Source organism: Teleopsis dalmanni, chromosome 1 (genome assembly GCF_002237135.1).
Source record: "Teleopsis dalmanni isolate 2A chromosome 1, ASM223713v2, whole genome shotgun sequence".
Taxonomy (NCBI): domain Eukaryota; kingdom Metazoa; phylum Arthropoda; class Insecta; order Diptera; family Diopsidae; genus Teleopsis; species Teleopsis dalmanni.
In genome coordinates, this window is record NC_051846.1 from 46,181,752 (window position 1) to 46,207,807 (window position 26,056).

Sequence of the window (26,056 nt, forward strand, 5' to 3'; positions counted from 1 at the left end):
GAACAAAAAAATCAGTTTAAGCTGCAACCCTCCCAGAAGGTATACCAGCAAAAGATACAAAATTATTTGCCATTTTGCTCTTAATCTCAAACTAGTGCACATTTTTCTATATTCCTGCATTGTATGTAGCAATTTATTATTCGAATACAATCCTGCTGCGAAATGGAGTCATTGTATGTTTTTGAACAAATGATAGCAAAGATAAATCTTAACACCTTCGATAAAAACTAGTAAATGACAATCTATGGATTTGCAGTTTGACACTGACTGCACTTTCTGTGCTCTTCCAAAATGTTTGCTTTTTCCTGTCAATGTGAACTTCAAAACGGATCAAGTCATTCCAGCAGAATAATCGCTATTCTCTAATGGCAAATTGTGAACATAAATAATGCCAGTACACCAAGTGCAATCCTTGAGCCGCTTTTGTGTGTGATGAATACTAAGCAGAAGATAAAATTACTGGTTCTGAATTCAATTTTAATGTGTTTCAATGTGTTGAAATCAGTTATATTTTTAAATTGCTATGTTAGTAGAAAGATTTTAAGCTTTTCCTAACTACCAATTTGTATGTTAGTGAATAATGCATCAAAGACAATCAGAAATGAATTTTCTTTAAAGCAATAAAATATATTTTCTTTTAGAAGATGTATATATATATATTTGAAAATCAGTTAAAATATGAATAATTTGCAATAAAAAATGTATGTAAGTTTCTTATATATTTGGTTAAATATTTTAAAGGACAGCTTAAAACTGACGTGTATAAATTTACTTCGATTTTTTGATCCTTTTTATTGTGATTCAGCTTAGAAATTTAAAATTACTTTTCCCCTACTAATATTACTCAGATTTTAGATTTTAACATAACTCGACTCTTGCCGGTTCATTCAACAATATAATTTGAGTACCATTCATGCAGGTCCACTGGATCGTACTCATGTTTCGTGCTTTCTTCCTTTTATTTCTGTATTTTGTATAGACAATTACGTTACGTTTGAATGCAGGACTGCGTTTCTCTCAACGCCTGATTCTGCTATGTGGCAGGTGATGTAGCAAGGTTTTATGTATTGTTTTGAATCTCACCCCATAACGAATTTCGTGAATATGTGGTACACAAATATATTTTATGGAATGAAATATTTATTTGAATTTAGTTTGTAATGTGCAGTTAACAAAAAATTGGAAAAAAATCTGTACAGGGTTGTTTACTTAACTTCCGTTTGCAGCTTATTGTTTTCATGACTTTTGATACAAAGGACTAGAAACAATTAAACATTCTGTGCATGCAATTCCTTACATTTAAGTATAGAATCCAATAGGTCATTGAAATGATTTTGCAAAATTTTAAAGTATCTACTGTATTAGTACTTTAATATGTATTATTTTTTCAACAGTTAAATGATCTTCGAGGAATTTACATATATATAGAATCAATTTTAGGTATACATAATTCTGGGTTTTAAAGTTCATATGTGCTTTCTAAATTATTTTCGAAAATATCCTCAATAAATCTTTTTTATGTTAGTGAATGTCAGTGTAAACAATTTTGTTATATTACTTTTTATACTTTTCGTTTTTATTGCAGGAAATTCCAATATTGTATTAAAGAATTTCTATTATATACACAAATTGTCATTTTATGCGAATAGACCAAAATTTATTATTATATGTATGTATTGCAGCATTTCAAGCTAAATCTCTAGAGAATATTACTGAAATAATTTAGAATCGTCATCATAGCATTGATTTTTTAGATATAAATTACTATAATCACTTTGTAAAGAAAAATAATATTCTTAAATTTTTTACATGATAAGATTTTCCTTCAACAAGAATTATATGCTTAAGCTGATAATTTTGTTCTGATAATTAAACATATCCTAATTTTTACAGTTATTTTGAGCTGATTGACTGATAAAAATTTCGAATACAATTGCATTGTACTCATATCTATATTTTAAGTAGTATTTTTATGAATGTTATAATAGTGGCTATTATAAAATGTCTATTGATAGACAATTGTCTATCTTGTCGATTGATAGACAATAGATATTTGTCTATCTTGTCGATTGATAGACAAATTTCTTGAATAATTTTAAGGGCTAAGAACGTACAACATCATTTGAGCTTGATTTGTTAAACTTTATGTAAAATATATACAATATAAAAAATATAAACAGTAGATATTTTCATCATCTACCTTTGTCTTTTTCATCGGAAGTCTTCTTAATTGGAAGTCTTCTTCATCGGAAGAATATGAAAATACGAATCTTCGTTTATACAAAAGAAGAAATCGGGATGCTGAATTCATTGGAATATGATACACAAACCTAAGTTAGAAAATAATAACTATAAGCATGGGGATTATATTGTTTCCATATAAAAGATTTATTATTAACTATAGTTTAAACAAGGACGTTTCCTTGTTTCTGGAATTGCTGCACGAAATTGAAGGGCACTTGCAAAACGTTTCAACAAAATAAATAATTCAAAAAGTAACTACGTTAGATGCAATGAGAGCATTGTTGAAATTGCTCTATCAATCAATTAGTTATTGTTATTAGTTATTAATGAAATGTTCAATGTTTAGGAGAGCACCATTTGCCCTAAACATATTTTATTTTTAAACACAGAAGTAAGAACTAAATCCACAAATCTTTATTTTATAAAAAATGTGGTATTCCTAGCATCATTGGTGCAATTAACGATACGTATATAGAAATTTGTGTCGTTAAAAAAACAACCACAGCATTTTTCCAGAAATTAATCTCATAGTCACATACGTAATTGTCAGCAACACACAAAAGTACATAGTCAAACTCAGGAATTACCTAAGCCCGACTCAAAAACTCGGGAATTACCCGACCAGCGACTCAAAAGGAACTATATAAATCCGGCTATTGAAGAATAATGCCTGACATGGAAATGAAATTAGACGAAGCTTTGGCTAATGACAATTATCTATTTTCTTTTTTCTACTACTGCAATTAGCTATTACTTAATATTGGTTCTGATTCTTAGAAGATTCAATGAAAAGCAAAATATTTTCAAAATATATATATATGGGTTTATCTGTTTAATTGTTGACAAAAAAAATAAATGATAAAGCGTATATAGCAAAGAAAATAATATTAACGCTTGAGTTAACGCTTAAGGTGTGACCTTAAGCAAAAAAAGAAAATTTTTTTTAAATAAATTTGGATTTGTTCTATCAACGATAGAAGTCTTTTTACTGTCTATCACCGATAGACAAACCACAAAACACACTAATGCCTAATATAGAAATGACTAATATATATGATTAGGTTTCTACAATTTAAATAAATAATCACACAGATTATGATAAGCAGTTGAGCAGAAAGAACTTTAATGTCCAGTCCAATCACGATGTCAAGTAATTTGAATATGCTTTTTGTATTTCATGAGCAGCAATAACCAAGTTCTTTTTATTTTTATTAATATATGATTAAAAGTATTATGTAGTAATATGTAGTTAATATAATATTATTACAGTATTTTTATTATAAAACCGATAGAAAACTAGTGCTTAGATAGAAAACTAGGACATATTTTAAAGAATCATTAAAAATAATGTTACCCATAAACATTTCATAAATTTTTCCTTCAAAATGCACAAAGAGAATTTTTGGTTATACGAGTATAAATTAATTAAGCTCATAAATAAAAAATCCATCATTTCCATACTATTATTAATAAAGAGTAATAAAAAATAATAAAATGTAATAAATGTACATTGCGCTCAAAATAGACCCAATGATTTTCATTTTCATTAATATATGAAACCCAACATATTAAGACTTTTTTCAAATGTTCAAAATTTAATAAACATTCTGGAATTTATAGTTCTAAAGTTTCTATTGAGACACAAGACCTCATCTTAGTAGATAAGCATTTACATGTCATTAGCAGAGAACGATTTCTCAAACACAACGTAACGCTTCAACGATTTGAAGATAGTGCCTAACTCAGATATTTATTCAATTTTATAAAAAGTAAATTTCTTTTATAAAAATAAATAACTGTGAGTTAGTATGGGATTCTATTGTTGAGGTTTTGAATTAAGTAGTAAGTTCTTCTCATGTGAAGAGTATTACGTGAAGAGTAGAAATAAACATTAAAAATGTGTTTTATATGCTTCCATATACAATATCATTATATTAGTTACAGTAACGAAATTATTGATTTCAATAAGTTTATATACATATATTGACAGTTTCAATTCTGACACTCATTGTAAGCTTATGACTCATCAATATAAAATTATTTGTTAATATTTTTTCCAAGTTATTTAAGTAAAAAATATTATTTAATTAAACCAAAATAATTTAATTTTTCACACTTTATGTTTTAACATTTTTTAAAATACTGTTGCAATTATTCAAACGCCGTTGCGAATCACCACTTTCAGTATATTATGTAGTGTAACCTTAATTTTAATACAAAAAAATAATCGTCACTTTAGAAGCTTTAGGAGCGTCATTAGAAATTTCAGGATACAGATAAGCAATTACTTACATTCCTAAAGGTTTTAAATGTACTATGCTAAGATGCAGAGCTTCAATTTTAATTTATAAATTTAAGCAACATCTTTTAAACATTAATACTTAAATAAATATTTCATCTTTCAAATATCTCACATGACTCATTTCTAAATTGTGCTTTGATATATCAAATAGATGGCATAAAAAAGAAATCTTATGATTTTAATACACAATATCTTTGATTTAATTTTAGATACCTAAGTATCTTTCGTCAAACCAAAAATGAAAAGATCGGGCTTTGCTCGTCTCATCTCATCTCTCTCGTCTCCCAGGTCAATAAATAATTCAAATTTCTACAGCCGGTAATTTTTCCTTGGTTTGCATCAAAAAAATTAAGAATAAGAAATTGGAATTGAATAACAGTAAAAGTATTGTATCCTATCATAAGTATTGTATCCTATCCTATCTATCATGTGTGATAAACCGCACATCGTTCAAATGCAAGGCTATATATCAGATAGCTATTATGGTCGCGATGCATTCTGGTCCCTTACAATAAAAAAAATAATGGACCGTATATATATCTAATGATTTTGCTGAAAGCGTTAAGGTATTTACTATGGAGTCCTAATATCCAGATTATCATTATTATTATTACCAGATAATCAATTATTTCGATCGATTATTTCAACACCTTCTTGTTGACAGAAAATTCACCTTAAAAGATGACTGTGAAACTACATATATTTGCCAAATCACACATAGAAATATGTTTTTATTACTTTATTAATATTAAAATTTATTCAAACTAAGTTTAATAACTCCATTCAGCTCTAAAAAGTCATATTTATAGCCTTTAATGTTAAAAATTTCGTATGAATTGTTGAACGTAATAATGCTGTTAAACAGCACTTTTTTAAGTTCGTATCAATCATTTTTAAAATATACATAGACATTTTTATGACAAATAGAGAATAAAATTATAAACCAGTTGCTGTTCATGCCCATTTCAGCTTAAACGATGAATACACTAACATCTTGTTCAAAAATATATCTGAACTGGGTAAACCCTTTAATATATAATTATAATTAATGCAATCATAAATCACATCAGCGTCGTCTTTTAGTTTGTTCTCGCGTCTTGACATTTCTTATTTTTATATTTATTCTATTATTGATTATTATTGATTATTAATGCATTATTTGTAATGCATTTGAAAGATTTAAATAATCGTTCGCAAACTTTGTAAATGTAAAATCAAAATTTACAAGGTCTTCTTTACTCTGTCTAACAAATATCAAATTTTTCGATTTACCAACCAGTGTCGCCCTATTAATATGTTATTATCAATTATTTAAACTTTATTTCGTTAGTTTTATTTTATTTTTGCATAAAAAAAATACATTTTTTAAAACTTAGTGTATATATATAACCGAAAATAATCTATAAATTCTTTGAACAAAGTGACTAGCTCCTGAATTGTACTTTAATTACTGCTCTTGTAACAAATTTATTACTATAATTTACACTTCCATAAATAGCTTACAAAAATATAGACTTAGTTAATAAATAAATTCTTACATATTAATACATAATATATAAACAATTAAGTGTCTTAGGTAACTAGATATTTATATCTATTTTATATATTCCATAAATAAAAAAATATCTTTGGTTTATCTGCGCCTTACAGTTAAACATTTTTTTAAGCTTTCATAAAATCTAATAGGCAAGGTACTGAATTCCTACGACAACCTTATAATCTTTTCTTTAATGTTTATAGGTTAACATTTGATTTCTTCTAGACTAGCAGATTTTATAACAATTATTAGTATTTTGTTAAAAAATTTAAAAATCTTGAACAATATTAGATTGTCAACACTTTTTGCTTTAAATCGCAAAAAGTATTAAAGTAAATTTTTTAAGAAAATAAAAATTTTTGTTAATTATTAAAACTTTTCGTTGCTAAAAACATTTTAAAAAAATTTGTTAGATTCTTAATATTGTAATAAAAAAAATTTAACAATTTTTTTAGTAAATTAAATTTGTTAAATTAACAATTTCTTATTAGAATCTGTTAAGTTATAAATTTAATTTTCGTATTATATTAAAAAATTCTTATTTTAAAAGTAAACAATGTACTTAATAAATATTTTTTAAAATATTTTTTATAATTTTTTTTCTATTTTTCAAAAAATTAATAAAATATAGTTTAATTTTTACATTTACAACTTTTACATTGTTTAGTTTTAAAATCTTAGAATTGTTTTTATTATTGTAAACTTATTACTTAAACTTAGCCTATTTATCACTGACGAAAAATTTCGCTAAAGCTAAACTATCGAAACCCCTTCTTTAGACTTTATAAATATGAACACTTAAATACTAGACATAACCACACATATGAAGTTCCACACCTATGCTATACCGCTGAATATTGCTCATAACTATTGTTGGTATTGATGAGCTGCTCGTTGTAATCCTTCCAAGGTGGCGTTTGAGAATAAAAACTGCTGTTGTGATGCAATGTTGAATTTTTGGTGAATGTTGGTGATATTGTTGCTCTGTCGTGGGTATCCATGTGGTGTATAGTAGTCTGTGCATTCACAGCCACATGTGGCATACCATAGGAGGCAGGAGAATTTGATTGTATATGCGTGTAGCCCGCAGTTTTATCAGCGGAGGTAGAAAAACGTTCATTATAAGCACTACAATTAGTGTTACGTATATTTGCAGCTGCCTCGAAGGTACTCTTGAATAGTTCATATTTTTCTGCTGAAAAGTGAGGAGATGTGGCAGGATCTGGCATGTTTTGTTTATGTGGCAGCTGTAAATCGTTGTATTGGCGCACGTTATTGCACTGATCATAGCAATTATATCCAAGCATTTGCTGTTCTACACCATGTTGTTGTGCATGCATTTGTTGTTGTTGCTCGAAATGTTGTTGGTAAGAATGTTGTGCACCAGTATATGGTAAACGACCAGACATGTTCATATAGTTTATGCCCATGCCCATTCCTGCGCCCATACCCATACCTAATATTGGATATGGCTGTGGATTTACAAACAACGCGTCAAATAATTCCTTTGTTATTCTCTCCCCACTTAACGTAAAATTTTGTAATCTTTCCAGGTCAAGATTGATGGTGCCCTCACTCTTCAACACTTGTTCCAGTGCAAATATGTAATTGTGTGCGAAGCGTAATATTTCGATTTTTGTCAGTTTTGTTTCTTCCGGCAGTGAAGGTAATGTAACACGGAGACGTTCCAATGCATCGTTTAAGGTGTGCATACGATTCCGTTCACGATCGTTCGCTTTCATGCGTCTAAATTTCTTTATACGAACGACTTGGGAAGGACTGCGCGAACGTGTTACACGATTTTTACCGACGGCATATTTCCGTTTTGGTTTTGGTTCAGTTGTTTGTTCGATTTTTCCCGCATTTTTGGTTGGTGTCGATGTATGTTCACCAAGTTTGGGTGAAAAACCATCCTCATCCGATAGATCAGCAGGCGTTGCCTTGCTGATAACATGTTCGACAAGTGTAAGTGCACTGCGATTGCTGTGATTGCTGTTATTATCGAATAAGCCTACAAATTGTGTTTGTTCGAAACTTGCGTTGATTACACCGGCTGTTAGTCGTCTTTCAGGTGCACTGCAAAAATCCGTAGTACTATCAAAGAAAAGCTTACGCGATGTAGAATTACAATCCGTTTCGAAGCTTTTCTCATAGCCGCTGTCGTATGAAGAATCATCGAATTCAAACGAACGATCATCGAAGCCACTATAACACGAGGACATTTTCGTTTAACCAAAATAGTACCGATCTTTTGTACCGTTTGTACTTTGGCGCACTAAAAATTGGTGGGGTTCTTTTTACTCGGTTTTTCGATGACTCGATTTCAGTAGATCAAGTGAAAATGACGACAAAATTGTTGCATTTTCGACACTTTTCGTTTGCGTTTTATTGTTTATGATTTGTGACTTGTTTCCCGTATCGCGTTTCTTAACCAACTAAACAGCAGTTAAGGGCGCTCATTAGTTTTATGCAATTCCAAAACGTTCATATTCGGTAATTTTACTCGAATTCAGCAACAACCCTCTTAATATTGGTGTCGGTCGTGGCGGCGCCATTCCAAATCCTTTTTTTTTATACACCCGAGGGGTTGTTTAGTCCGCAGACTGGAATGTAAACATGCTGCTGATTGCTCTACCACCACACCACCGCTCACCAATCGGAAGGATGACTACGTCAAGCGGCACTAATGCTCACCGATCAAAGAGATTTAGCAACATTTTTCTATTTTGACTGGAAATCGCGGAGCACGTCTCAGTGTTTATGTATGTGTACGTGGTGTGTGCATGTCAGTGTTTGGGTATTGCTGTTTGTTCCTGTATTGTTCAGTAATTAATGTTTTTTTTTTTGTGTATTTTGGAGCGAATTGTGACGTGTATGTGTCGCCTCGAGGCTTATCAGCAACGCATGCTTTAGGGTTGATTTCACTCATTTGCTTGCGCTCATGTGTTAAGTACGTTTCCGTGCCGGTTATTATTCATCACTGATAGTTGCAGAGCTTTAAATATATTTACCTACCCTGAGGGAAAACATTCAAATTTATTTTGTTTTCTTTTTCATGTTTTATTATTTATTATTGTAATTTTGTTCTGTTTTTTTTTTATTTTGTAACTTTGGACATTTAATCGCATCCACGTCATGTCAACGTTTATTTTTTGGTGCTTGATGGTGGTTCATTTTGTGCAAACACGATGGGCACTTTAGATTTCAACGTACTGGAAACCAGTAAGACCTGTTGTTCATTAGTCTGACAAGATACCATCTTCAGAGATTTGTAATGGCGTGCTTTTAGCAACCACAAATTTTGTTAAGAACTAAGAGAATCAGGCTAATAATATTAAGAGCATTACATGCACTGATATGTCAGGAATAATATCGATACTCAAGTTTAAATTGGAAGGGAATAATATTTTTGAATATTGTTTTGACTCGTGGAAATCAGACTTCGTCAGTTAATTGAATTGATAAGCTTTTGAATATAAATTTTAAAATTAATGGAATTTTTTTCGATTTTCTTTACAATATTTCAAATTCCCTGTTGTATATAAATGTATCTAAAAAGGTTAATTAGTTGGAACAAATTTTTCCAAGGATTTCGAGTTTGAAGAAATTGTAAAAATCAATATTATAAAAAAAGTAAACAAAATAATGAAGTTAAGTTTTTTAAATTTTAATTCAATATTAAATATAGCTAAGCTTTAAAATTAATTTTGAAAAACATAAAATTCATCGCTTGAATCTTTTGAATCTCTGAAAACAAACATTTTAACACTATGCTTATTTGTATATTTTTTAACACTGAAATAATACGTCATGTAAAAGTAATAAATTTGTATTAATTTGAAATAATAAACTTTAATAATAAAACGGGATGATATTAAAATTAATTGTTATTAAATTAGTCACGTAAATGAAATGACTTTCACTGTTAAACCAGATACGTCACTGAACCAGTTCATTTATAATCTCTGACGCATTTGATTCATATTAGAGGGTAATACCAATAGTAGTTTAAAAATAGATCTGTATTTTAAAATAAGATATTATATTAAACAAATAAGTACGAAACGTATGCAGTACAATTCATGAAGCTAGAACTATCAAAAAATTGATACTTCTCGGAAACAGAACCTACATCTTTAATACATATAATAACCAGAAATCGCTTTTAGAATCTCAGAATCTTTTTTTTGTACATTTTCTCACATTTGTTAGAATATTTGTGTTAAAATTACATTTCTGCTTTAACAAAGTAAAAAATACAAAATGGGCATGTCTAAAATATATATGAATATATCTGTATGTAAATACGTACTAGGTATATCTATATGGAAAACGTAGTATGGAGCAGAAAGTAAGAATTATTTTATGTGATATGTCAAACAAACGTATATAGAAAACACCTTATTTTTAAATTCTAAATTAAAATCAAGATAAGACTAGCGTAAATAAGTCTTACCTGAATAATATAACATATAATAATATAAATAAGTTATATAAATTATATTAATATAATATAATAATAATATATAATGATGTAAGTTATTTTATAAATAATATTATATAATATAATTTGTCAGAAATATCTTTAATTAGCTTAAGAGGAATCATTTAAGTTGAGTTTTCGTCATTGCAATATCTGGCATCAGCTACATGAAATTTATATATATTAAGTGCTATTGCAAATACTTATCAAAACTGGAAACTGCTCAACCCATGCACCTATGCTAAATTAACTAAAATTGAATTGAATTGATTTATTTCTTTGATATATAAAACTAATGCTTAAAAAATCTATATAATGTTCACAACACATTCTGCGAAAAAGTACTATTTTCACAATTAATGATTGTAGATTGCGGACCTAATAATCTTTAGAAAGATCGTGCGTAATTATCGAGAATGCGCAATGAAATAACAATACCAAAGCTAGCTTTAAATGAGTTATCATATGGAATGCTAAGGAATTCATAACCCTAAGAAGTATCTTATTAAGGAATTAATTTGCGTCTCTGCAAAATTCGCAGACGATAACGATTCTTCGCTATTATAACTGCTGGGAAGAAAACGTAACTACATTAAAATTTTTTACAACTTAAAATCAAACTTTTAATAAAATTTAATCTAAATAATTTGATTTGTGAATAAAAAAATCCACATGATGATTATATTTTTAAGACCGATCTGAAGACGTGTTCAATACCGAGGAATTATCTTTAGATAAAATTTAACATTAACTTTATGGTTGATATAAGACCATATATTATTTAGTATATTTTTGCTGTTAATATGAAAATGTTAATATATTGATTAATTGATATAAAATTAGTTAATAGTGAATTATTCTTGCATCATTATTCAAAGCAGTTGAGCAATTTTATTGTCCCCCATATATACATATACAGCGGTTTTCAAGTAATCAAAACCAAAAAAATTAAATTAATATTATTGTTTATTTCATAAAAACAACTAGATTAATTTTCAATCAATAACAGAAATATGTAGAAAAAGTAAATAGCTTTACTGGTCTCAAATCAAATAGGCAAAATAGGTGAAGTTCACAGCAATCACGAGATTTATAAATAGTCTACAATTTTTTTAGTTGGGCTTTTAGGCGCACAACTAATATTTTGGGTCGGTGTGCATTCAAAACCTTTTATTTAATAATAACAATAAGTAGCTTTATTATTTTCAGTTATTATTTTCATAACCTTTGCGCCAACATACAGTTGCCTGGATATATTTTTCATTTTCAAATGAATGTAGCGAGAATATTAGATGCCGAACGGAGTTGAATTATTCAGAAATTAAATAAAATATTGTATTCTTTTTTATTTTGAAAATAAAACAATAAAATTTTTATTTGAGACCAAAGTTGCAATTAGTTACTTGTCTCACTCTTTAATACCCAATCCAATCGTATGTTATTTATATGCAAAATAGTATATGTAGTTTTGTGTTTTATATGTATAATATGTACACAATTGAAAGAGTGGGATTTAACTCTTTAAACTTCAATGTTACTAGAGCTTTCTATATATACACTTTCAGGTTTGTTGGGTATATGTGTACGGTCAAAATTTTCGGAGTTTAAAGAAAGGGTAAAGTAAACTCAACTAATATAACTAAATAGTTTTAGTCTAGAAACAAAATGGTGTTCATGTGTAAAATTCATCCTTATGATATTATAATATTTTAAAATTTCAAGAAATATATCTTCGCTTTTTTATATAATATATTAGTTAAGGAAAACATGACTATTAAATATTATTATTTATATGGTGTGACTGATGTATATATAAAATTAAAAAAGTTTTTTCTGCATTTATATTTTATATAGCATTCATATTTTTTTTTATTTGCATTTTTTATTTATTTATTTTCTTTTTATTTGTTGTAATAATTATTATTTAAATGATAGTGATATATTTTTGATATTTCAATATCAATTTTAATAATTTTTCTAAAAAAATGATTTTTCTTGCATTTAAACATTACATTTACACGCGAAAAATATTCAATCATCAAACCATGGACACTTACTAATTTTTTGAAAATGCATTTTTAATTAAAGATGCATATATTTTTAATGAAAAATATATTACAGCAAAGGAGTATGATTTATATAGTTTTTAACTCAAAAACTGAAAATTAAATAATTTAATAAATAGATTTTTAAATTTATAATAATATTTTATAATTATTAAATATTATTTGCTTAAAATGTTTAAATTATAATTTAATACTTCCAACAACAATGAACCAAACACAGCCTTACTGCAGTTTACATTACAGCAATTTGATTTATGAAACTAACCGACTTGTTCATTTTATGAATGAGTACATACATACATAAGTAATTCATCAATAAATGAATACAATGCTCATCTCCCCTTCATTGTAATTCTGAAATTATTTTTGACACAAGTAGAATTTTTTCTTAAAACACCTGGCATAAAAAGTATGTAATAATAGTAACATTATATATAAAATGTAATGTGAATATTATAACCATATGTTTTATTAAAATTCTATTACGAATTATTATATGCTATTATAAAACTTTCTATAAAATATATTATATTTCAGTTTAAATATACATATGTTATGAAATTTATTTATATTAATTTTCATAATATTTTTTTGTGGGCGTAAGAATAAATTTTTGATGCAAAATTTAAAAAATTGTAAAAATATTTATAACTTACCAGCGTATTCAAAATTAAGAGTTCAATCGTTTCATAAATCTAATTGATATACATATAAACAATATCTTAATTTTATATTTATGCGTTTTTTAACACTTGCAGGAGAAATATTTTCAGCAATTGCATTTATTAAAATCAGATCACTTTTAATTGGTTACTGCACAACTTTTAACAAAATGAAATAAACACTACTAACGGCGATGCGAAATACTTATTAATATATATATACTTATAAAACTTCATTCCAATGTCTCAATTTTATACTAAAGTTTTAATTTTTTACAAGAAATTATAGAGCACTTCACAAAACAAAACTATGAATAACGGTTTTTTGCGATAACCACTACAAAACTTGTTGCAACAGCAAAACTTTGATTCACTATTCACCACAATATGCTCCACATGGTTGTATTTATATTTAAAATTATTTAATTTATTAAATAAAAATTACAATGTAAATATTTCGTTTTATATTCGCAAATATTTTCATATCCACCGAATTTTTATTATATAATTATAATTTTTAATAGTTTATAATATAAAAATATTGATTTAAAAAATAAAGTTATATATCTCTAATATTTTTTTTATGATTGAAGAAAATTAATTCTTTGAATATAAGTCTTAAAATAAGATTTGTTATATTTTATTTAAATTTAAAATGAAATAATGAAACCGTTTTTACATAAATCTCACTACTAATAATTTTTTATTTATAAATACTATTTATACAAATTAAAAACAGCAAACAATTTTTTTCATTTAAAAATTAACTGCACTTGATTTAATTTTTAATCAACTAAGGTTCGTTTAAAAACTATGCTATCGCAAAATTACTTAATGTCATATATAAATCGAATTTTGCAATGTTTCATGTGTATAATTAATTTATAATAACAGCAATTTTATAATTATTTACTTATGCACAAATCACATGAACAGATTTCGAATATTTATTTTGGTTAACATATTTTGGTAAAGAATTTTTCAAATATAAACATTTGTATTATCATAACACCAGCACGTGACGCTAACCTAATAATAAAATAATTAGACAACAAAAGGCGCAACAGTGCATGGCAAGAGGATAGATGACACCGGAACAAATTGAAAAGAATGTTGGCGCATGTCAACACTTACCGACACTAACCACCCGCACGTGTCAGCAACTAAACGGCTCTGTTAAATAAAGCGGCATGCTTAAAGTTTAGATAGACCAACCATAATGCGTACTTCACAGCCTGTTAAAGTCCTTAAGTCAAAGGAGCGTGTCGACACCACTTCAAAGTAGATATTTGCAACTGTTATCTGTGTACTAAATACTCCTAAGGCAACAGTTGTGCGGAAAAGGCTTGAACCACAAAATAAGTTGCGTTTTTTTAAAGTCCCAAAAAAGTGTTTGAGGAAATGTAGTGCTACCGGTCACGTGTTGGTAATCAAAATGTAAATGAAACCATTTTTCAGTTTTCAAGAGATATTTTAGGAAGGAAAATTTTAATAAAATAATAGATACAAAAAACTATTAAAGAATATGAAAGGAAAAATTAAAAAATAAATTTGTATGCGGAATATATTTTAAATCTTGATCTACTTATAAAAATTATTACAGTTCATGCTTATATACACTGTATAATATATATACACGAGTAATGTTATCCTTTTTTGATAGATAATTTCAGTTAATAATTAATAGTTAATAAAGATTATACAGTGAAAGCTCTCTTAACCAAGCACAGACCGAACCTTCAAATCTACCTGAGTATACGAAAAATAGAATTTTCATTTTCAAAAGTCAATATGTACACGAAAGACTTATTAAATTATCTTAATTAATTAAATTATCTTATTTTAATTATCTTATCTTAGTCTTTACTCTTCTATACTAGGGTCTTGCGAGAAATATGATAGCAAAACGGCGAAAAATCGCTAATTGAGATACATGGAAGTTATCTAACGGCCTGCTACTGCAACCAACCAATCAACCAATATAAATCAAAAGATTTGATTCGACCATCTTAAGATGGTTTGCTCGATTCCATTCCGAAAATTTCGTTCTCAAAGATGCGCTTAGACTTTCCATGTGTTATTACCACACAAAAAAATTTAAAGAAGTTTTATTGACCAAATTAACATCAGCTAATGTAACACAACGAAATTGAACCACTGTTGAAAAAATTCATCATGGATAATAAAAAATGGATTAAGTATGAGAATGTTTGACTCAAACGAACATTGTCAAATGTCGCTTACCCTTCACAATGAATCTAAAACCTGAATCAAGAACAAAGTAGATAATGTTAAATCTCCGGTAGGATTGAAAGGGATTCATCTATTACGAGCCATTCTTGCTAGGTGTAACGATTAACTCGGTTCTCCAAGTGCTCACAACTTCAACGCTTGAATTAAACAAAGAATTAGGAGTAAAGAAAGGCAAAAAAGTTATGTTCCATCATGATAATGCTATGCCGCATCCATCTTTGATGTCTTAAAACAAATTGACCGTACTTGGTTGGGAAGTTTTGATGCATTAAAATCTTGCATTATTTGACTATAATTTTTGTCGGTTTCGACAAAACTCTCTTAATGATAAAAAATTGACAAAGCGAAGTACCACTGACAATCACTTTTCCAAGTTTTATGCCAATAAGACATTGAAGTTCCACATCGATGAAACTCTTTAGATGCTTCACATATTTATAAAGCTACTCGAAAAATGACAAAAGAGAACATAATAAATCATAATGACCAATATATACTTGATTGAAATTAATTTTTAATAAAAAAATTGTTTTTTTAAAATGTATCAAAAAAACGAAGGATACTTTTTACCTACCTTTTGTCTTTTACCTTTATCACCTAATATAAATTTATCCAAATTTAATATATTTTTCAACGAAATCATTAATTATTGGGAATAAATTTCTTCAGTATACTAATTTTATGTGAACTTAATTTCATTAAAATTATTATTATTAATGTACCCAATATATTTAATAATTAATTAATTATTAAACAATTAAATGATATCAAATAATCTCCCATCGCATTTTCGTAGTATTAAATAAATTCAATTTTTAAATTATTATATTAATTGAGCATAGAAAATTAAATTTAACTGAAATTTCACGATATTAAAAAATCTATTAATTAAAATTCATATCTTTTATTATTATCATTATTTAAAATTTTGTTTGTTTTTATATTATTTATAAGCGTAAAGCTCAACAAAAGATGGCATGAAATTTCATAGAATATTGAAATCACATTAAAATTCATTTCGTTCATTGTCCTTCACTTTGGCCTTGCACACTTCATTGTCCTGCAATTGCTGCTGCTGCTGTCTCTGCAATTGTGTTAGGGTGTCATTAGACAAATTCGGGAAACGCAGGCATAAAGGAATGAAAATAAAAAAACCAAAATTTTGTTTACTTTGTTGTTTTGCACTGTTTCAGTGATTAACATTATTTGCTTAAGTCCTTTACACGATGCGTCACATATTTGCTTCAAAAACTCTCCATACAAACAGTCAATAACGTCTGTATATAACGTCAAATATCTTCTGGTCCTTTGTTGTACATACACACCCATATATATAGTGCAGTTATTGTTGTACAAACATAAAATTTTCGGTCTTCATAGAAAAATACATGTATATTTAGTCATTGGCTTACTTATTGGCAAACGTCAAAAACAATATAATCCTGATATGAGTAAACATTTCATTCGTTTATCCACAAAGCAAACGTATATAATTCTGTGTGGGGAGGAAAAAACCATAAAATACCCAAAAATATAGCTGTGTTGTCTCTTTGTACCAGTATGAACCTAGCACCTAGTGCTTTGAAATACTCTTGCAACGTTCTTTCAGCTGAAATATGTGTGAATCCATGGGGGCAATCAATTTCAAAGGTTTACTTCATAATCACTGCATGTGATTGATGTGAGTTTCTTTATTTTACGATTTCGGTATTTTTATTGCAAAAATGTTTTACAATATTTTTTAATAGATTTTTACATTGATTACGCGTATTTACTGTCATATGTTCTGGTTGTGATATACTGAGATACGCTGTGTAACTAAAGATAATATTTATATAAAATATTTACTCTGTTACTTAAATTGTTGGTAGAAATATTTTATTTGCATAACTAATTCTTTAACTGAAAATGTTTGATTGATAATCTGCTGATAATACACAATGAACGAATGCAAATAAAAAAATATTGATATATCTATATGTGTATATTAGACCTCAAGTCAGGCCTAAAATTCATGAAGATGTTTAATAATCAAGCAAATATATTTTTACATAATTTTATATTTAAGCTGTTTAAACGAGTTGAACTAGAATATAAATACAAAAATTTATATTGGCTTCTTGGGGAAAAATCACCCGTCTCTCTAAACAACAAATTATTGATATACAAGCAAGTCTTAGCTCCGGTGTGGACGTATGGAATCCAGTTATGGGGATGTGCACCTAAATCCTCTACTCAAATCATTCAAAACTTCCAGAGCAAAGTTTTAAGAAATTTAGTCAACGTTCCTTGGCTCATTAGGAATACTGACCTCCATCGGGATTTGAAGATTGAATCTGTGGCTGCAGTAATTAAAAAGTTCGCGGTAAAGCACAAAAAACGATTACAACAACCATCTGTCTAATACATCTGGCCTGCTGAGGACACTTAAACGAACTAAGCCTTCAGATCTACTCTAGAATTAGTAGTCTAATAATAATTTAGATTACTACTCTATTAGCAATAAGTCTTTGACAACTTCACAATTCTAGAAGGTATTCTGAAATATAACAAAACTGTTTGATAATTCTTTGTACTTAAACTAGTCGTAGTCAAATGAAACATGTATTTATATTACTGTACGTATTGTGTTTCAAATAATAAAAAAAAAAATATTTAGACCGTTTGAGAGATCTAGTAAATTACGGTAAGGTAACTTGAAATTTCTTAGTGATTTTTTGCACTGCACATTTGTAAATATATATTTATTTATTGCACTTATTATTTCTGGTTAAACTTTTTCAAATCAAAAATCTTATCAAATTTTCACAATGGTAATACCTAATTTACCTAATTTTTATCAAATTTACCCTACTCGAAATTTTGGTAATTACTAACATTCGCTGCTATACCGATATAATTTACTATTTCCCTTAATGTTGGTAAATTACTTGAATTCGCACACGGCCTTAGTTCTTAAATGAGAATAGTAATCAAAGTATTGTGTTAGTGTAGAATTTGTAGTGCGAAGATAGTTTCCCTCACAAGTTGGGTATATAATATATATAGTATTGTTGGGTATATAATGGAATAGTAGTGGTGAGCAGTTTATATTTAAATATTCATAGCAGAATTGGAAGTGGAATGACTGGAAGTGGACGGTAGAAAGATTAATTATATAAAGCAGCTTATTAGGTGGATGACGGAGCTGTTTAGTTGGGTGTTATGTTGCTATATTGAGAATTTCCTTTACTAACTTTGCTATGAGTTACTAGACGGTCCAAAATTTTAGTTTAAATTCTTAACCCTGAAAACTTTTTTAAGATTTAATATTTTTAAAGTCTGAGGTTGACTTTCCAAAACCCACTGAACTTGATCATCCGTACTATATAATAAATGCAGCACTCAGAATTGTATGCTTAAACTTAAAAGTTTAAATCGTAGAAAATAAACAGCGTAAGTTGATAACAAAACCCGCAAGTTTTATTTTAAAACCATAAAGATTAAGTGTTTTATGTTAAACCTATTTGAGCCAGTGCACTTGAGCACTTTTACTCTTTATTAACTCAAGGTATCTTCAAAACCCTTATTTACGGCTTGACTGGATTAATGTTTATCACTTCATCAGACTAAGCAATAATTGACCTCAGATTTGCATACCTTCCCGAGGAGCCTAAAATTTTATATAAAAATCCTCTGAATTTTAAATTTAAACTAATATTTTCGAGCGTTTATGATGCTTTCTTGAACCAACCTCATTATAGAAGCATTATTGCAATGCCAACGATGCTCATTAAACTATTGCGATCAAATTTGATCAGATTTGAAGCCCTTTGATTTGACTTCAAAGGGTCAACACTCTCTTCGCAGAAACATACACAATTATCATCATCATTCTTAGCATAAACAATGTTAGTGTTTTTTCACAAACTTAGTACAAAGACGACTATTATTTTTGTAGTTACTATAACCCATACTAAATTTAAATATTTATTACTTATTTATCAACAAATTGCATTTATCAACAAATTCGTTTAGTAAAAAATAAAAACGAAAATTTAACTTTACGTATTATTTAAAATATATTTTCTATATAATCATTTCAATTAACATATTGTCTACATTATTCACTTTGTCCTATTAACAAACGAAGTCTCTTTTGCAACAATCAGGATATGGTTTACTCAAATCTTCAGCGCCTAGTTTACAATTTGGTGGTGGAGCAATTAGACCGCAACTAATAAATAAAAATTTTTTTAAAAACAAAATTCAAATAACATAAATTTAATTATTTTTATTTGTACTTACGTTACGATGGTGCCGTATCCTTGTTTACTATCACAACTTACTTTACTACAGGACCCCGATGGTTGATAGCTTTCACCAGGCGCAAGTACTTTACCATTATGCACACATTTATCAGGATGGTCTGTAAAAAATTACAACGATGATAGATTTGAATAATTATTATTATTGTTATCCTATTTCAAGAACCTGAATCATCTAGTTTCAATTTAGCCTGGGCTGCATTTGCTGTTGCTGCAGCAAAAACGACTAAAACCAAAGCGAAAAGATAAAATTTCATGTTTCTGTTATAATCGAACGAATTTCAATCTACTGAAATGATTTCGTTGAACACTTCTTTTATACTAAATTTGAAATCGATTATGAAATGTTTTACTCGGCTTTTAAATTTATCACAAATATATTTTTTTACGAAAGTGAACGTCTATATTTTAAGTTTTTTATTGTTAAAAAAATGCAAAATAGCACTGACGCGTTGCCGGTTTTTTTTGCTTTTTCGATGACAGTAGTTCTAACTAAACAATAAATATTTTATTATTTCAATAATCAACAATAATATTTTTTTTTATTTTATTTGTTTAATAAATGTAGATAAACCTGTTTTAATAGTTAAACTTTGCTAAACATATGATTTAAGAATATGTGTTGAGAAGTGAACCCACCTATTTATTTAAGCAAGCAACCGATTAAATTTTATTTATAATTCTCCCATCATAAAATTTCTCATCTCTGTATTATTGATATAATTGTTTATATTGTATATAATACTTTGTGAAATGTAGTTAATTAATTCTTTTGTGTTTGTTGATTTCTTAATAATTATTTTAATTATTTGAATATGATTTGTTCTTAACTTCTCTTAGTTGTTATTTTCTCAACAAAATTGGGTTAATGTGATATAAATGTATTATAAATAGTTTTAAATTTGTTTGTACACAGATGTGACTTTTATAAAATAAATTTTTCTGTTTTTACGGTATATACCTTCTTCCAAGTATATAAGAGCCAATATTTTTCTAAATTATTGCCATTTAGTTAGCATCTTTAGCTGCTCATTAACGTTTATACAGTCTGAACCTTTGTTAAGGCGATTCAGTCGGAATGTTTTTCCAAATAGTTTTACTTCTTTTATAATACAAAGAAAAATTAACTACGGAAATCTCAAGCAGAATATCACGGCATCTAAACGACATAGATCTCAAGAAGAACCTGCTATAGTGTCATAGAAGAGCATAGTGGCAGATAGAAACAGAGCGGCTTGTAACCGTTTAATAATATAAAAAAAATTAAACCACGAAGTGGCTTTCGATCACCATCTACATATAGCGCTAGTGAATGAAAATTGTCCACTATTATAGCGTCATCAAATGTGATAACCAAAATTTTGAGAAATTTCTTAACATCATCGTTGCCAAAATTCAGGACACAGTAGTAGCTTGTCGCTCAACATTATCCTAGCCAAAGAAATTTCTCACAGTCCGAAGCCGCACATATGGACAATGAATATAGAATTCGATGGTAACCAAGTCATTAAATGCTTGCATCCACATAATCTTGCTATTCGGATGGCTGATAGGTCCATCGTTAAAGCAGAGTTTCCGCTCTCTTCTCATTACAGCCCGCTGTAAAAGGTTGAATTATGGTTTGACATACGGTATGCTAAAATGAATATTCTCTATTGTGCAAATTTGAAAGAGAACTAGAAAGACATTATCAATAACACAAATAAACTACTTGATGGTATGTGGCTTGTCAAAATGAAAATAGCTATTATTCGTTATGAAATAAAAACTCTTTCTTGGAGAGCTTAAAACCTTTAAACATATACAAGGCATGCATGGAATTTGTACTGTATCCAATAAATATTTAAACATTTTTCTCACCCAACTTTCAATTTCTCAAGCACCAACAACTACCAAAGTCGGACGGAATTGGTAAATATCATCATAATATCTCATAAAGATATGGTTAGAAACAAAAATTGGAGTGTGTCCAGTGAAAACTCATTCTGTGACCACAGTTGGATACTATATAATATGGATCTTAAGATAGGTCAAATAATATCCATTAACATGTTTGGCAATAGGCTAAATACTTTACAGAAAACTTTCTATAACACCTTTTAGATGTCTTGCCCATTAAAATATAGTATATTTTAATATGAAATCTTTCCTCTTTGATGGAGTTATTAATTTTCAGAACTAGAGAAGAAAGCAAGAACAGATACCCATGTTAGCACTTATGAAATATATTGCCTTCATGATTTATGTCTTTAAGAATAGCATATATAAAATGTTAGATTAAAGAATAAGTGAAACTTTATCAGGTTTTTGATCTTTGTAAATGATTTTCAAGCTTATCCTTAAATTTTTATTTTATATCGATTGTTTGCGATTGTCAGATTAACAAAGCTTATTAGGTTTTTTGGTAAGTCAAGCTTATTATATTATAAGTTTATATTGTATTCACCTCATTCACGTTAATATTTTTGGCGCTTAAAACCATTGTTTGATTGTGTAAGCTCTCGATTTGAAACCACATTGAAACCGACCAATATTCTCTAGATAAATAATGAACTGATCATGTAGGATCGCAATATACTATTTAATAGTAAAAATACAAATTTATTATTTATTACTTAAAAAAAAATATTTATATCTTCCATTTTCTGTATTTACACATTGTAGTATATTTTGGATTATTAAGAAATTTAATTTCTCACCTTGACGAGATAATGTTTCACTATTCTTTCTCTACAAATGATATTTCCAAATATTCTGCTAAATATTCTTAAACATTCTGCTAAACTTCATATAAACTTATAAAATTTTTTCTCTATGAAATGTACATATATATGTAGATATACTTGATATGTTTATGAACTTATATTTATCAAGTTCATTAATCTTCTCTATAGCAGCTTAATTATAAAAATTAAAATTGTCGGTATAACTTACTACGCTTCTCTACTGAATAAATGCAAATATTATTATTTAAACCTTTTAAATTAAAAGTTTGATTAATAACATATTATTTGAAATTAGAAGAACCTTTTTGAGTTCATATAAATTAAGTTTGTCTTCCTTACTTAAGTTTGTCTTCTTTTATCCTTAAACAACTAAATAAGGTCAATAATTTCATTAGTTTTATTTAACTAATTGTAGTTTTTTATAACTAATATGATATGTTTTCTCTTTAAAATGGCTTTGAATATATTTTAATAATTCTTATAGTGTTTAAATAATAATTATAAAAAAGTCCTAAATACATAATAATTGTCTCCATATATATATTTTTTTTTTAATTTGATTTTATTTATTTCAAGCAAATCAATTCTCTCACGCAACAATATGGAAAAGGTCTACTTAAATCCATCAACCCCATTTTGCAATTGCTAGGCACATTAATCGGTTCACAACTAAAAATTTAATAAAAACGAAATAAAAAATGTAGTGATGTAAAATTTTAAATATATATCTATTTCTATAAAAAAATATAATTTTTACTGCGATAAGAGAAAACTTACTTTCCATATCTGGTAACTCCTCCCGGTGCACAACTTATTTCCAGGCAACTATTTGGAGGCTGATATTTTTCCCCGATATTTAGCTCCATGTTTTCATAGTTACATTTGGGGCCAACATCTAAAGTAAATTAAAAATTGTTTAATTTTTTTGCGGATTTCAAAATTTTTGTTAAAAATATCCTGCGTACTATTAAAGCAAAGAAACAGATACAATAATAGTTAATATTTATTTTGAATGGTTTCTCTTAACTTAATCTTAATTTCTATTAATACTTCACTTTTTAGTTTTATAATAATTATTACTTTAGAGGTAATTATATGAGAAGCTGTAGCTCTAAGTACGTTCGAAAGGAAGACTTACCGACTTGAGCAATAACTCGTGAATTTACTTAGTATGCTAAGCATACAAATTAATTGCATTTAAAATATCTTACCTCCTATTCCTCCTCCTAATCCATTTGGTGACATAGATGGATCGGATAACAGGTCGCGGCTGGTTTTTCGAAAACTAAAATTAATGTCTGAATACCGATGTGATTGTCGTGAATATAAACTATTCGTTGATGTAATTGCACCTACTAAGAACAGTAAGCAAATTTGGAGAAAATGCATATTTCTCTATTGTGGTTGACTTAAGAAAAACTTACATAGTAAAAAGTTTCTTATAAAAATTTCTTTTATATGTAACGTAAAATAATTAACAAAAGAGTTGTCAAGTGTTACGAATAAAACAATTATTTTAAAAATATGAGGAGATCTATTATTACAAAAACCTCAAAAGTCAATATAATTTTCTAGTTGGCAATCGTCTAAGTACATTTAACAAATAAAATCACATATAATTAAGTGAAAAAATTGATTAGTTACGTGTTATATATAAGTATTATGACACATAACATATTTATTTAGTGTAATAAATTACCGTGTGTTTTGCTTCATTCTTCTATAATCGACTACAGAATATTAAACAAAAGCACGAACTATACATATATATATGTGATATACATATGATATACATATATTATATCATATTATTAACACCAGAAACACTTTGACAATATGATATATATAAGACTTGTACTACCTAAATTTAGAATCCCCCTAGAATTTGTGAAAACAAAGACAAAATTTAGAGCATCTCATTTTTCTCGACTTAAGAATTATTTGCTTTTACAAGGTATAAGCATTGCCTTAATTTCGAAAAAGGATACTAAATAAGATACAGCTTTTTGGCAAAGTCTCTATTGAATTCAAACTAGTTCTGAGGTGGTTGCCAAAAATGCTTATTTTTTAAGAACTGAAAATAATAATAATTTCAAAAATATTCAAGAAAAATAGCAATAACAAAAAGTTATTTTAATTCATTTTTAAGTATGTAGTTACCATTCTAACAACATTCATACCTTATATGATGCATGTATATATATATGTATAATACGTAATTATTAAATAACAAAAATAATTATTATTCTTGTCTTAAAAACGAACAACTAAAAATAACATTATTTTCCGAAGGTAAAATTAAAACGCTTTATGCGCAACTTATTTTTTCAAACCAAACATAAGTTGCAAGCAAGGCGTTTTATTTTTGAGCAGAGCAAAATAAAACGCAATGTGAGTTTGGTAACTGCTGTGAAGTCACTAATAAAATGTGTAAAATGGGTAGTACAAGTAAAGAGTTCATAGTTTTTTTATTAATAAATATTTTAGTTACAAATATTCTATTTTTATAAATTTTAAATATATATACTTATATTAATTAAATCTGCTATATGTAACAGTTATTAAGGCAATTAAAGAATGAAAATAAATTACTAATTTATGTTTGAAAATTAGAGACAAGATATTTTTTTGAGTAAGTCATAAGCTTAAATGAAAAAGTTTAACTAACCAAACCTTTATATACATATGATTATGAACAAAAAATTTACTTGTGAAGAAATCGAACAGAAAACACCAGAAGAGTACTAATTTTATGAAAAGATCAAAAAATCCATAAAACCTACATATATAAGAATTACTAACAGCAAACATAGGGTTAATTGAATCATGATGGTGTAGAGTCTATTCACTTTTACATTTTCCTTAAAAAGACAGACATTATGTCAATAAAAATCGTTATTTGCAAATGAAAAACAATTATGTGCATTCATATATAAAAAGTATATAAGTTTAAATTTATCAGCATTTATTGTGTAGTAACAAATTAGCGTCTAAAAAGTATATTTTACACTTTTAATTTTTAAATGCTATAATTACATTATTAAGTTTGAATTTTTTGCATTTAGTATATATATTTGATATAAAATACTTTATTGTAATAGACTTTAAATATAGACACTTCACATAGTAAAAGCGTTCTCTGATTTTCACGATTTTCTGGTTTTTCTGAAACTTGACATTAATTTTGAAAAAAATAAAAATAAAATAATTTCGATTGTTTAATAAAGAACTAATACTCATAAATTCGCTAAACTTTATATATGTGAACTTATTTTTTACAAATTATAATACATACTGCTCAAGAATATTTTTCAACAACGTTAATATATTAAACGCTGAAGTACATAATGAATTTATTTTTCAAATATCACCAAGAAATTTTGAAATCCCTTTGAGATTGATTTCTAAATATTTTATTTGACAGACGGACGGAATATATTAATTATTATTAATATTATTTCTATTTATTTATTTTA

The 26,056-nt window shown here is 27.5% G+C and overlaps 3 protein-coding genes across 3 annotated transcripts; all 3 read right to left on the reverse strand.

Moving 5' to 3' along the window:
* Positions 1 to 6,808: 6,808 nt before the first annotated feature.
* Positions 6,809 to 9,053, reverse strand: LOC119669658 (basic helix-loop-helix neural transcription factor TAP). Its single transcript, XM_038079645.1, has one exon. It carries the CDS (start codon positions 8,303 to 8,305, stop codon positions 6,926 to 6,928), a length of 1,380 nt encoding a protein of 459 aa, XP_037935573.1. The 5' UTR covers positions 8,306 to 9,053; the 3' UTR covers positions 6,809 to 6,925.
* A 10,530-nt stretch (positions 9,054 to 19,583) lies between these two features.
* LOC119670387 lies at positions 19,584 to 20,131 on the reverse strand. The gene is made up of 3 exons (XM_038080634.1): positions 20,021 to 20,131; positions 19,835 to 19,955; positions 19,584 to 19,763 (listed from the first exon to the last, which is right to left on the reverse strand). Exons 1-3 carry the CDS (start codon positions 20,109 to 20,111, stop codon positions 19,667 to 19,669), a joined length of 309 nt encoding a protein of 102 aa, XP_037936562.1. The 5' UTR covers positions 20,112 to 20,131; the 3' UTR covers positions 19,584 to 19,666.
* Positions 20,132 to 23,131: 3,000 nt separating this feature from the next.
* LOC119670385 lies at positions 23,132 to 23,994 on the reverse strand. Its single transcript, XM_038080632.1, has 3 exons — positions 23,792 to 23,994; positions 23,358 to 23,475; positions 23,132 to 23,249 (listed from the first exon to the last, which is right to left on the reverse strand). Exons 1-3 carry the CDS (start codon positions 23,967 to 23,969, stop codon positions 23,147 to 23,149), a joined length of 399 nt encoding a protein of 132 aa, XP_037936560.1. The 5' UTR covers positions 23,970 to 23,994; the 3' UTR covers positions 23,132 to 23,146.
* Between the last annotated feature and the right edge of the window lie 2,062 nt (positions 23,995 to 26,056).